Below are 13,358 nucleotides of genomic sequence, written 5' to 3' on the forward strand. Positions count from 1 at the left end.
TCACAAATAGTAAGCTAAGATTCTTTACACATAAACAGGAAGAACGTGGTGTAATGAATTGGGGCGCTAAAGTATGTTGCCCAGTATCCGACCGGCACCAGTATCCCACGAGTTAAAAAATAATTTCAATTTTTTTTACACCCTTATTAGTTTACGACAAACGAAGCATACGGTTAAGAAACCGAACATTTAAGATTTGAGATGCAAGTTTTGGCGGGCTTTAAGCTGTAGGATCATTTGCAGAGGGCGCCGTTCTGTTCAGGAGAGTGAGATTTCATGCTAATATTTACGCTTTTCACTGCGCAGTAAAACTATCCCTGTTGAAGAAATGTCCAGTAAATCATGATGTTTTTTAAGGAACCTTTCGATACTTGCAGTGAGTATTCTCAAAGAATTCAAGTAGTGAGAGCATCCTTCAATTCTTCCTGAAATGTACTGTTTCTAGAATAAGGGAGACCAGAATCATCAACAAATTTTTCACAAATTTTTTACATCATTTTACAAGCTGCAGTCATGATTAATTTCATATCATTACCTTTAATTGATCTGTGTGTAGTGTAATGCTATTCTGCTACAACTCAACTAAAACTTTCTTCATTGACTTACCGAGCGGAATTATTTTCTGCGTTGCTTTCACACCGCACTTAGCAAAACTGCCGGACGCAGAGGCTAGAACGGAATTCTCAATTTTTCCACTATGCTCGGTTCGTAAGTCGATTTATATTTTCCAAATTCTAATGCCAAAGTTCTTTGCAAGAGCAAAGGGAGACAAAAATATCTATTCCCCACCGAAAGTCACGTTTAATTGCGTTGTTATTGCTGTGGACGGATACTGGGTTCGCTGGTCGGATACTGCATGGGCAGCGATGGACGTCTGTAGAAATGCAAATTTCACCACGGAAACGAAGGTAAAAACGCAATGCTTGTTTTCATCATGTTACAGATAAAATTCATTGCTTCAGGGCCAAATTTCACAGCTCTTGCGGCCAAGGAAAACAAATATAGCACTTTTAAACTTAAGTGGTCGGATACTGGGCAACATACTGTAGACGTAGCCGATGATTTACTTTTTAAGCCGTGCGCCAATCGTTTAGGCTTGGCTGGGCCTTTGCGTCGACCGGAGTAAGGACTGTACAACTAGGCTCACTAGTAATTCTCTTTTATTTTATTTTATTCCCTAAATCAATGTGCTTATATACCTAATGATATTGGTAGCCTACGTGGTGGATATAATATGGTGAATCATGTCGAGATCTATTCGTACGAAAACACGTCTATTACAATTCATCCTGCAATGATTCAAATAAGACAAATAAAAACGTAATTCCTGTAAACCTGTGTCAGGGTTCCCACGTAGAGGATACGGGTTTCCTCTACTTATTTAATACGGAACTGAAGCACGAACTACATTTTCGTCCTACTCTGAACATGTTACTGAACATATCTACACGCTCCTAGTATCATATTTCTGTTTACTATTGGTTATGCAATCAACAAGTCACGTTTCATTGCACTTAACTTCATCTTCCCCTACCCCCCTCTTCGAAAAGGCCATGTCCCCATACCAGAATGAAAGAGAAGTGTGACACTGACTTCATCTGAACAAAAAATAAAATAAAATATCACTTGAACTCCGAGCTTAAGCAAGCCTATCACAGGATTATACAAGAATCAAAGTCTCTCATCCATGCTGGTGCTGTAACTTCTCGTCTTGGTCTAATTGTGGAGTGTACTGGTTGATCCTCCATTTCCACTGTTGATTCTCGGGGAGGCTGTTGGCCCCTTAGTATCGCGACATCCATATCTCCCTCACTCTCATCCAGGTACATCTGTCTCGTCCGGGATATAACACGGGGAGAAATGAGGTCTCTGCATTGGTGTAATGGGCGCGTGATCGGCAAATTGGCCTCTCTGTCCAATGTTGGCTCACCACACAGCTTAAGGCGGTTGAAGTGTACAACTTTCCGCTATCTGGTAATGTCCACAGCCTGGATGCAGTAGGTGACATCAGCGATTTTAGTCACTACAATGTATGGCCCTTGCCATGGTGGATGTAATTTATTGGTCAAATGCCTCTTAACCGTAGGGTCGTGTCTCCAATGTTGATGTGTTCTCCAGCTACTCGTTGATCGTAATGGTCCGTCTGACGTTTTTGTGAGGCTTTCAAGTGTTCTCTGGCTCGTTCTTGGACCTCTTCCTGGATCGTTCGCAGTATGACGACATACTCAGACACTTCACCTTTGTGGTTCAGGTGACGCCCCAACATAACTTCTGCAGGTAAACGTATTCCATGACCAAACATGAGATAGTACGAAGTGTACTGCGTTGAAGCATGTGCACTCGATCGATATGCCATCATCACCAATGGTAGGTGTACATCCCAGTCAAGTTGGTGGTCTGACACATACCTTAGTAAACATGTCTTGTAGGGAACAGTTCATGCGTTCGATCATGCCATCACTTTCAGTGTGGTACGAGTTGGTTTGTGTGTAGTCCATGTCGAAGAGAAGGCACATCTCCTGGAATAGTTGGGCTTCAACGTTTCGCCCCTGATCTGAGTGGATACGCTCGGATATGACCTTGTTTACCGATTTCTCAGCTACAGTCTTAGCTTCTTGGTGTGCAATTGGGAACGCTTCTTTCCATTTGGTGAAGTAATCACCAACAACTGGGATGTACCTGTTTGATTCTGTTGTTGGTTGGGCAGCCATAATATCCAGAGCTATTCTCTCAAATGGGTAATCTGGACAGCTGCTAACTAGTGGTGCTCTTCCTAACCTGATTCTCAGACGGTCCAGGTCGCACGTGTCACGCACTCTTCTCCCTTTCCCGTCTGATGGACTTCAATCAAGGTCATGATCCTGACGTCATGGTTCTATTGTTTTTTACACGCCAATAAATTTTTTCGCGCGGGTTTTTCTCTGTTCAGCGAGGTCTTATCACGTCTCCTAAAAACCAGTGATATCAATGATATGATAACGTCTACTCCAACAATAGCGGTTTCATATGAAACCAATTTGGTTCATTGTTTGATCTGTGCTGAATCGTTGGAAAACACTGACAGAATCGCTGTGTTTGGGCGTTCACAGTGGGATTTAAGGTGGCCGAACACAGTTTTCGCGCGCGCTCTTGCTAACGCAATGCAGCGCGCGCGCAAAGATTGCAAAGGTTTCAATACAGCAGTCATTTTATTTGCTCAATGCTTCCGCCAACTGTCCGATTTTTTTCTCATAACTGAACAAAGTGTTTTAATGGTTTTAGTCTCTTATGGGAAATGTATGTAAGAAAAGGTAACGATGCAAAGAACTCTGCAATTCGCAGATTTTTCTTTGTTATCGACCAGTTAAATGAAGCGCATGCGTCGTAAGTTTAAAAATAGCGATTGAATGCAGAATAGCTTTCTCGGAAATATGCCTACTTCTCGCGAACCACTCGTTAGAATTGAACGAAATTTGGCACGAAAATACTTTAGGAAATAAGCAACTGGAGTATTGAAAAAAATTTGAACTTTAACACAGGAACTTCCAGATATTCCAGTGAACCTTCAACAAGGGATAATTAAAGATTTCTCTGTCAAATTACTATTAAAATAGTGTTAACTTGTGAGCATCGTTACAAGATTGTTGCATGTAAATTATAAAGAAAATCTAACGACCAGATTTTCTGCAAATGAACAAAACCGATTTTAAACACCTTTTTTTCATGTTGCCATGGAAACGGCATATGCGTCAGCTTAACTATGAAAAAACCGAAGTTCGTGCTGTTAACTTGCTTTCTACCATTTTTGGCAACCAAAGGATCAAGGGTGTTAGAGAAAAAGGTAAATGAAAAATAGGTATCAAAAACTGCGTGGTTTGATCGCGTACGGTGATTCAAATGAACAAGATCAATTCGCGCTGCAATTGTACGGTTAATTTACCTGGAAAGATGGTCAAACAGGACTCCTCTGCTCCCTGTGCCAGGGGCCCTTTCGCCCGTTCTTGAAAACTTTCGTTTCTTTTTTCTTGCCCCGACTGACTGCCCCTGGGTCTCCGAGGATGGAAATAGCCTTAAAAGCGATCTATATTATTCGGCCCCAGTCTCCGACCGTTTTGTTTACGTCCGCTCGTAGCGTTGCAAATTCCCGTCCTGGCGCTAAACGATCCATGGCAGCTTTGTTTTGTTTTAAACGTTTTTAAACGTTGGTCAAGTGGCGGTTCCTGAACAACCCTAACTTGACGACTCTTATTTCGAAGAGACTGCTTCGTACATGGCTTCGATTTACAGAGCTCGACTAACTTCTTCCTCGAGCGTTTTCCGGGATCAGTCTGCCGAATTTTCGTCGGCACCTCAGGATCCTCTAGCGCATCGATAAATTGGTCCTGAGCAAGGCTGTCTTCTATCGCCTCTACTGCTTCTGGTACGCTCTAACGACGAGTCTCCGCACCGAACTCGCGAGATCTGACAATTTTTCGTCACGTTTCCGATGCCTATCTTGTGCAACTCGGTCCGCTCTTGTGGCACGAATTTCTCTCGGAGAGCCACCTTCAAATTACCGTAATTTCACGACCGGTGATATGCCTTGTAACTGGAACAACGCAGCTCCACGCATACCCACAGCGAGAAACAGTGCCTTACTCTCATCTTTCCATCCGTTAATTGTTGCACTGTCTTCAAAATGTGCGAGCCACGAGTCCCATTCCTCGTTACCGACCACTGAGAACGATTCCGGCATAACTATAGGCCTACTCGCTGTCACTTGTGAAGTGGAAGCGCCTGAACCAGTGGAACCTGCTTCAGTAGACATAACTTTACGAGAAACTATACAAAGATTTTGCAGAGTCCACGAGGTAGGAGCAAGAACAAAATCAAGAACAACTCCGCAAGCTCAATTGCGACACACAGCTACCCGACAACTCAACAACAAACACTACTTATCTCCAAGGATTGCCGAAGCCTAACCCTTCTGGCAAATATTGCAGCTTCCTTCTCGGTGGAATACTTGAATTTTATCCGGCCGCCACCACCAAAATGTAGTGAATTGGGTCGGTAGACGTAGCCATGGTTTATTTGCTAAGCGTCGCGCTGATCGTTTAAGCTTGGTTGGGTCTTTACGCCGACCGGAGTGCGGACTCTGTACAACTAGGTTCACTCGTTATTCTCTATTATCTCGTTTTGTTACCTAAATCAATGTGCTTATATACATAATGACATTGGTATCCTACGTGATGGATATAATAGTGAATTATGCCGCGATCTATTCCTACGAAAACACATCTATTACAATACATCCTGTAAAACTAGGTCAGGTTTCCCACGTACGTATTTAATAAGCAAAGCAAAAGCTACATTTTCATCCCACTCTGAACATGTAACTGAAGATATCTACGCGCTCCCAGTATATTTCTTTTTACTATTGGTTACGTAATCAAGAAGTCACGTTTCATTGCACTTCACTACAAAGGCATTAAAGCGCAGTACTATATAAACGTTTCGTGCCACAACTTCTTGATTTGAGCAAAATTTGTGTTAAGCACATGCAGAAGAGATAAATCTTGCTTGTTCCTTTATTAAGGGGAAAGAAAGGATACACTTATGAATTAATTCATTTCAAAAATGTTGAAATATTGTAGCAGTGAATTTGTACCCAGGAATTTTATAGAAATTAAAAATTTAGACATATTCACACTGTTCTAATTCAGTTAGTACTTGGGTCTGTGCATAGTGAATGTAAACCGAGTCAATGGCAGGATAAGTGAAAGACATTTAAACCAAGTAAGTATGCAACTTCTTAATTAGAATTCTGCTGGGTGTAAATCAACAGAGGTAGTTTAGAGTACATGTCGGGCCTTTTTGATTTTGTATTCGTTTTGTCTTTGGGTGCGAGAGAATAGAGAGACGCGGGTTAATGCTTCTCACCACAATTTCTTTTACATCTACATGTACCAGCACTCGGCAAAATCCCCTTTGACTTATTGCTGTTTTTTCCTACATTGCCTCATAAACCATAAGCCTTTTTGAGACATCACTGCTGAGCCGGCCACATTTTGCTGGAGAATTTAGTCCACACCACAACACCAGGAACTCCATACCCTTACTCTTTTTGAATAGTATGAGGACGTCCCACAGTGTTGAACAAGGGTTCTGAGACGCGACCTACGGTTTATAGTCCTTATATCTGAGAAGACTTGAAAGTCTTACCATTTGCAGATACCACTGCGAAGGAAGAACTTTCTCCTCAGTTATTTGAAGACCCTGAGTAATGGTCTGGTGGAGGTGATCTCACAAACACATTAGTCTGATGCTCCACCAACCAGTTAGCGGTCAGCCACCTCTTAATGAATTTTCTGGTTCCACCTTTAAAACCAGCACAAAGTGATTTAGAATGAATTTCATACCAAACTACAGGAATGCATGCTTGTATTGTTTGAAAATTTATAACATGATGTAATCAACCTTGCTTGATACTTTCTTACATCCTGACTTAGAAAACACCTTGAACTCTTCTGGGAAATAAAGTAACTCATCTGCAACACTATTCAAGTTTTTTTCAGTAACTGGAAGTTTCTTCTGTTCCAAGTCAGCTTTAGCACACATCTTAATGTGAGATCTTTCCAAAGGAAGAAATGGAATAAAGTAATCTATAAGATTTTTTTCAATGAGAGATGAATGCCAGAATCCTCCTTTGGTGTTGAATTCACCAAGATTTATAATCTTATCCATGTGTTTGATTCCAATATCCTCCCGTTTCTTTCCCTCCTTCCAATGAGTCAGCATTTCTTCGTTTATTTGATGTGCTCCCGTGTTGCTAAGAAATATAAAGATACTCCTACGGTAATCCACTTTTCCAACTTCCGTGTAGTGGTCCAGAAAAGGTTTCAAAACGTCAATGAGCCCGATGGGCATCTTATCCATTTCGTCGAAGATAAACAATGACCTGGGGCACTCAGCCACCGATCTTGCGACGAGATCTCTTAGTTTTCCTTTATATAAATCCAGTAATTTCTGGTGGGGAAAATCGTAAGTTGCAATAATCTGATGAACATATTGACTCTCCATTCCATATCGAAATAAATGTTCAGCGATGATTGTGCTTACAAAGTTTTTCCCCGACCCTGTCCAGCCATTAAACGAAAGGGCCAACGCTTTATTCGGAGACTTGTTATTTAAATGTCCCTTAACAGCTTTCAGCACCGTGTCAGTGACCAAATGCTGACCAAAAACACGTCTTTCTAGAGAGGACTGCAACCCAGTAATGTTTGGTGAAATCCACTTGTCTGTGCAACACTCTTGAAATGGACATCGAAGGAATTCGACCATAGAGGAAAGAAGGGCCGTTGCGACAGCAGTAGGGATGTAAGCGCTTAGTTGAGAAAAAAATAATGTTATCAAGAAAACTGCTGCCCAAAGTTTCGCCATAGTATCGCACTGTTCCCAAAAGTACAGTTTTTTGTGGCAATTTCCCGTATAAAAGTCCATGATAATTCTATCAAGGATTTCTATTGGTTGTAAGTAAGTGATTGACCAATGAAGTTTACTGTTCACGGCATTGTTCACGGCAAAATGCGTAAAAATACGGAAGCAAAACGAGTGGCTACCCAGTTATTACCGTGCAAAATTGGTCCTAAGGACCAACACTGCAATAAAGCAATAAAGCAGTGAAGCCAACTAAGCAAGGAAGTGAGTTTATTCCTCTGGCATCTCAGGGTTTCAGTGAAAAAGCAATGCGGCAACCCGGCAACCCTCCCAGCGGAGCGGGAAGATCATCTGTCATTTCTAAGGGAGTAGCTTGTATTCTATTTGGAGCATTGGCTATAATTGCTATTGTTTTTGGTCCCTCACAGTCTGAAATCAAGAATGATCTCGAATTTGTTCAGGTCTTTGAAACTGAACTGAGCAGTCTTCAGTCCTTGTTCACTAATCAGACAGACAGGTTCTGGAGGAATTTGAAGAACCGTGGTTTAGCGCATTTTAGGAGTTTAGAACCTCGGCGGCCTCTTGTGTTGTTGCTGGCTGCACCCCCGCAAGCTCATGATGTGGTGAACTGCCTTGCAACAAAACTAGCTGAGGTACTAGATCCCAGAAACAAAAGAAACTTAGCTTTGGTTGACGGCATCAAGGCAAAAAAAAGTCCCGGAAAGGACGTAAAGAAAGCCATGGATGACCTTCTTATGAAAAAATTTGAAAAAGGCCACAGGGTAGCACTTATACAACACCTTGAGCTTCTGCCTTTTCCATCACCGTTATTGTTTTACTCTTACTGTGATGACCAGAATGCACCACATAAGCATGTCGCAATTATCTTCACTGTTCATCTTTCAAAAGAACCTGATTTATCGCTATCAGCAAAAGAAGCAGAAGGAGCTGTGGAAACATACCTGTCAGATGATGTGTGGGTAAAAGAGGATCAGGATGCAGTTGCAGCTCTGCTAAGCCGCGTTGCTGACACAGTAGCGCTCATGAATGGTGAATCTAGTGAATTGGTAAAAACACTCTGTTCCAATTAAACATGTAGAGTTTGTGTTCCAAAGGATGCTAAGGGACGGATCTTTATTTTTTGAAGGGGGGGTGGGGGAAATGTTTTAAAGATAAAACATTTGTTTTTCTGTTTTGTCGTCCATGCAAACATTATTTTATCTCCCTGGACACATATTTTTTTCTAGGCAGTGACCTCAGTCAGATTGGTGGCTCCAAAGGGATCGTCTATAACCCGCTTTTCAAATATAAGTTCATTTCATTCATAAAGTCCTCTACCAGAACAAATGAGCCCAACAAATTGATCTGCTCCCAACTGAGTGGCTTCAAAGCTCAGTAGGTAGAGAGAGCATTGTGCCAGCATTGCAGAGGTCATGGATTCGAATCCCGTTGAGGCACCCTGAATTTTTCAAGTGTCTATTAAGAGACAATTGCTTAAATTGTCCAGATGATTGTGAGGATAACCCCCCTCTTTCGTCTAAAGATTTTTCTACTTTAACTGAACAAAATGAGGGGTGGTCCGCAGGGGTAGACCATGGGCCGGGTCCACCATGAAGGGGTCCATGGACGGGTCCACAGGGGTGGTCCATGGACCTGGGGTCCTTGTTTTGTATACGTCCTGATTTCATACCGTGGAAGCTTTTATCGGTTTGCCGAACCATAGTCAGCCCAAGTTCGCGTCACTATAGAGCGTGTAATAATTAATTACTAGTGGGAAGATGACCTTTGAGTGCAAGCGGTGTTGCGTTACAGGCAGCCGTTGAGAATTTAAACGCGTTATAAGACTTTGCATGGGAAATAAAATACCGTCGATTATGAAGCCTAAAAAACGCTCAATTTAACGTTCATTCAATAAAATGAATAAAAATGACTCACCTCTGGTGTATTCTTGTGCCTTTTGGCGCTTATTTTATCGTTTCAGGAATTCCGTGTTTTCACTGTTCTAAGACGAAGTCAAGGCTGCACACTAAGATTTCGACCGTAGTCAGCTCAGAGGCGGTTTGCGTCTCGAAAATCCATCCCAGCCACGATTTTTTCACGCAGAGCTAAAGCCCCATCAATTGCGAACCTCAGTGAATGTTTCGTCGTCAAAAATCCCCACGCACTTGGCTGGAAATGAGCATTTTGTGCTTCCGATGATGAAATTGGTCACGGAGCTTGGGTTCGAGGTCCACCCGATGAGGTAGTCATTTCATGTACAACACTTACCCCATCCCCACAGCGGCTTCTCGAACCTGAGCTGTTCCGCTTGCACTCAAAGGTCATCTTCCCACTAGTAATTTATAATTATTACACGCTCTCTAGTGACTCGAACTTGGACTGCCTATGGAGAAAACATGTTATATTATGCAGCGGTCACTGGAGCTCGGGAAAACAGGAGAACAAGAATCATTTGCTAGACAGAATTTGCACGAAAGAATATGCTCCTAATCTGGAAAAAAAGTACTCCATAAAACCATCCAGGGAATTAAAAAGGAAAATTGACTGTACAAGAACGGTTCTTACATTAATTTTTGTACTTACATATATGATTTATATTTGATTTCTTAAATGCATGATGTGCCGGTAATTTATTTATTTGCTAACTTTCAGAGTCTTGTATTACTATATCAACAGTTTAGAATAAACTGACTTACCAGACATTTTCTGAAAGTGCTCTAAAAGCTTTTTTTCGTAGTAGTTTCCTCTTTTAAAGTTTCTGTGTTGCTTTGCATCGTTTTAAATTTATATTACTTTCATCAACATTGTTTAGAAATTATATAAAACCATGATGAACCAAACTCTTTCTTTCCCTGAAAACCCAGGGGTGATGGTAGCCTTATTTGCTGTTATTACCAGTCCTCAGGTTAAGCCATGGCAATCAGAAGTGCTTTGTTGAACATCAATGAATCTTCCAATTGTAGATCATTGTATGTGGATCATTGTAGTTAGTCTGAATCATCTTGAGTTTTATCTGCACAAAATATTTGCTCTGGCTTGTTGTTGTTGCTCTTGACATTCTGAAGTAGGCTGCCCCAGTGTGCAATTCTCTTGGTTGAAGTTATTAGAATGATTGGGTATCAATGAGGAGTGCCATTTATCCTTACCCTCAGATGGTGTTTTGTAGTTTTGTTCTAGGTTAGTTGGAGGACTTAGTTTTGTATAGTCATGTTCGTTTTGTTCTCTGTTCCGATAATTAACAATTATTGGATGAGGTTGAGCATGTTAGCAATAATTATCAAGGCCAAAGTTTGTGTTATCTGCTGAAGCCGAAGGCTGAGGCGGATAACAAACTGAGGCTTTGATAATTATCGCTAACATGCGAAAACCGAATTCAATAATTGTTTTATTATGCATATTCCTGAGCTGAGCTCCGCTATGACAAAACTGATCAAACTGCTGGTTAGTGTGTCAGGTGACGTCACTTCTGCATGCATAAAACTATTGTCTGTAGGTATGACGTCAATTCTACATATATAAAATCTATTGTTTGTAGGTATGACGCAAGAGAAACAGAGCAAGCAAGAATTAGCTTCGTGCTTATAGCCAATCAAAATCGAGCTGGTGACACCAATGTATAATAATCATTTTTGTAGGACAAATGGTAATACAATCCCGGCTGAGTGTCTTCAAGTTAGCTTTTGCCTCTTTCCTTTTCTTTAAATTTGGTTGATGCCACTTTTGAGCGGCTTCTGTGTAAACGTTAAAGACAAAAATAGCCTTAATTCATGTGTTGTGAAGTGTTCCAACTGTAAAAGTATAACAATAACATGTCAACAGAGAGCACACTTTCCGACAGCACATTCAAAAAAAACCTTTCTTGGGATGGTGTCTGACATTTGCAGACTGGCTACAAATAGCGCTGATAAACAGTATTTAAGTCTAAGAACCCATTTCAAATAGCGCTGATAAACAGCATTTAAGTCTAAGAAGCCATTTTAAAACGGTTAGCTTTGAATTATTGAAAGCTAACCGTTCTAAAATGGGTTCTTAGACTTAAATACTGTTTATCAGCACTATTTGTAGCCAGTCTGCAGTCTGCAAATGTCAGACACCGTTCTTGGGAACATTGTCGATGAATAACACTTCAGAACACAGGTAGCCCAAGCTCGGTATACGATTTATAGACTTTGTACGGGAAAATGTACTTTGAGCTTATAAATGCCGTGACAAAATAGTTATATTATCGGAAATATAGGCTGCCGTAAAGTTGCTCCCAAACACACTGTAAAAGCATAAAGTCTGTGTCGAGATAATGAAACTAAATGAGCCAGCTAGTTCATTGATGCCAGCTGAGCACTTAGCTCTGTTTTCAGTATAGTAACTAGGGGTATCACTGATCCCCTTATTGATCCCTGGGAGTGAGACTTGTCTAACGCCAGATGATTTTACTCGTCAGCTGGGGTCATCGTAGGGAATTTGAGGTGCCAATGGGTTTTGCCCTTCAAAACTTTGCCCCTTCCATTAAAGTGCCCCTGTGATCAAAAAAACCACTTCCTTTTTTCCTTCAGATTTTGAAAGTGTGTTTGCTTAACACCTGACTGGCAAAAGTTTGAGCTTTGATTTTTATCCAAGGGCCGTTTACTTTGAGTGTAAGTTTTGGATTTCACGGTCCGCCATTACTACATGGTACTACATACATACATACATACTTTATTGAACCTCCCCAAAGGGGCTTTTCAGGAACAATAATAATTATAAAATAATAATTTACATAATTATTTAAATTATTTACAAGATTAAAATAACCAATCATCACTATCAAGTACATAACTACTTATCACGATATCAATCACTTCCTAAAAAATCCCTTAGCAGTTTGTTCCTTAATGCTTCTTAAAGATTATTTCGTTGCTACAAAGTTTCAAATTAGATTCCAAGGAATTCCATATGCTAACAGTTCGGTAATAAAAAGTTCTCTGTCCAGAGGCAGTTTTAAAAAGAGAGATATTTAAGAATTGGGAACTCCTGGTTGTATAACTATTTACATCAGAATGTTTGGTGAAAATAGTGCTCAGGTATTCAGGGGCACGACAAATCATACATTACTCATGTTCAAAACTGACCGATTGGACCTCAGACGGTTGGATTCAGGGAAAAGTGACGTCAGAGGCTCACTAGCTTAAAATTTCAGCGTGTGAACGCAGCTTATTATATATGCAAAGCATGAGTTTAAAAGTCTGAAAGCCCAAAACCCCTGTGCTGCATGTTAATTCTGCGGCGTACACACGTATTGCATTCTTAAACTACTGAGCCTTTGACGTCATTTTCTCCTCGATCCAGCTCTCTCAAGAACATAATGTTAGTAATGGCGGACCATTAAATAGGAAAATTACAGTTAAAATAAAGAGGTGTCTTTTTGAAATCAAGGCTTAAAACGTGGGTCACTTAGTGTTTTGTAAACATAGTTTTGAAATCCAAAGAAAAATATGAATTGATTTTTTGGTCACAGGGGCACTTTAAATGGGTGCTAACCAATCACAGAATCTGTTTCAAGGTTTATCAAACATTTGTCAGCATTAGGTTGTATATGGATACACAGAGGCAACATGGATTAAAGTTATAGAAAACTGAGAGATGATTAAGACCAACCTCGTTCCCAGGGTCTCTGTTCTCTACTTCCTTTCTCCTCTACAAAGGAGGCAGAGAAGAGAGACCCTGGGAATGAGGTTGGAGAAACACCTGGAGTTGGTTGTTCAAAAGGTGGATAGCCCTACCCACCAGGTCCCAGTTGTTGAAACAATGGATAGTGCTATCTGCCAGATAAATCACTATCCAGTGGATAAGTAATAGTGAAACCAATATTGTGCTGTCCAATAGATAGTGATTTGTCAGGTGGATAGCATCATCCACCTTTTGAACAACTGGGGCCTGATAAATCACTATCCAGTGGATAAGCACTAGCAAAACCAATTGACTTATCC

The 13,358-nt window shown here is 40.8% G+C and overlaps 3 protein-coding genes across 5 annotated transcripts in view; 2 read left to right on the top strand and 1 right to left on the bottom strand.

Annotated features, from left to right (window-relative positions):
• The first annotated feature begins 3,536 nt into the window (after positions 1–3,536).
• The window catches only part of LOC138030226 (uncharacterized), a 39,157-nt gene continuing 29,335 nt past the window's right edge, over positions 3,537–13,358 (top strand). For both annotated transcript variants that reach the window (XM_068878123.1, XM_068878116.1), the window contains exon 1: positions 3,537–5,754. The gene's annotated coding sequence lies outside the window, so the exon portion shown is untranslated. The remainder of the gene's footprint in view (positions 5,755–13,358) is intronic.
• Positions 5,745–9,469, bottom strand: LOC138030192 (torsin-1A-like). Of its 2 annotated transcripts, XM_068878082.1 has the most exons (3): positions 9,331–9,469; positions 8,358–8,451; positions 5,745–7,342 (listed from the first exon to the last, which is right to left on the bottom strand). In XM_068878082.1, exon 3 carries the CDS (start codon positions 7,297–7,299, stop codon positions 6,415–6,417), a length of 885 nt encoding a protein of 294 aa, XP_068734183.1. In that variant the 5' UTR covers positions 7,300–7,342; positions 8,358–8,451; positions 9,331–9,469; the 3' UTR covers positions 5,745–6,414. The 2 variants fall into 2 exon arrangements, with proteins under 2 accessions (XP_068734183.1, XP_068734176.1); XM_068878075.1 differs by lacking the exons at positions 8,358–8,451; positions 9,331–9,469 and having other exon boundaries at positions 5,745–7,604.
• On the top strand, positions 7,648–9,508 carry LOC138030219 (torsin-1A-interacting protein 1-like). Its single transcript, XM_068878103.1, has 2 exons — positions 7,648–8,462; positions 9,377–9,508. The coding sequence occupies exons 1-2, from the start codon at positions 7,704–7,706 to the stop codon at positions 9,437–9,439; spliced, it is 822 nt and encodes a 273-aa protein (XP_068734204.1). The 5' UTR covers positions 7,648–7,703; the 3' UTR covers positions 9,440–9,508.

This window comes from Montipora capricornis, chromosome 2 (assembly GCF_036669925.1).
Source record: "Montipora capricornis isolate CH-2021 chromosome 2, ASM3666992v2, whole genome shotgun sequence".
NCBI classification, from domain to species: domain Eukaryota; kingdom Metazoa; phylum Cnidaria; class Anthozoa; order Scleractinia; family Acroporidae; genus Montipora; species Montipora capricornis.

Coding starts and splice junctions, on each gene's coding strand:
- LOC138030219 (XM_068878103.1), top strand. CDS start 7,704: ATGCGGCAACCCGGCAACCCTCCCAGCGGAGCGGGAAGATCATCTGTC. Junction 8,463..9,376: donor ATGGTGAATCTAGTGAATTG/GTAAAAACACTC, acceptor TTATCGTTTCAG/GAATTCCGTGTTTTCACTGT.
- LOC138030192 (XM_068878075.1), bottom strand. CDS start 7,458: ATGGACTTTTATACGGGAAATTGCCACAAAAAACTGTACTTTTGGGAA.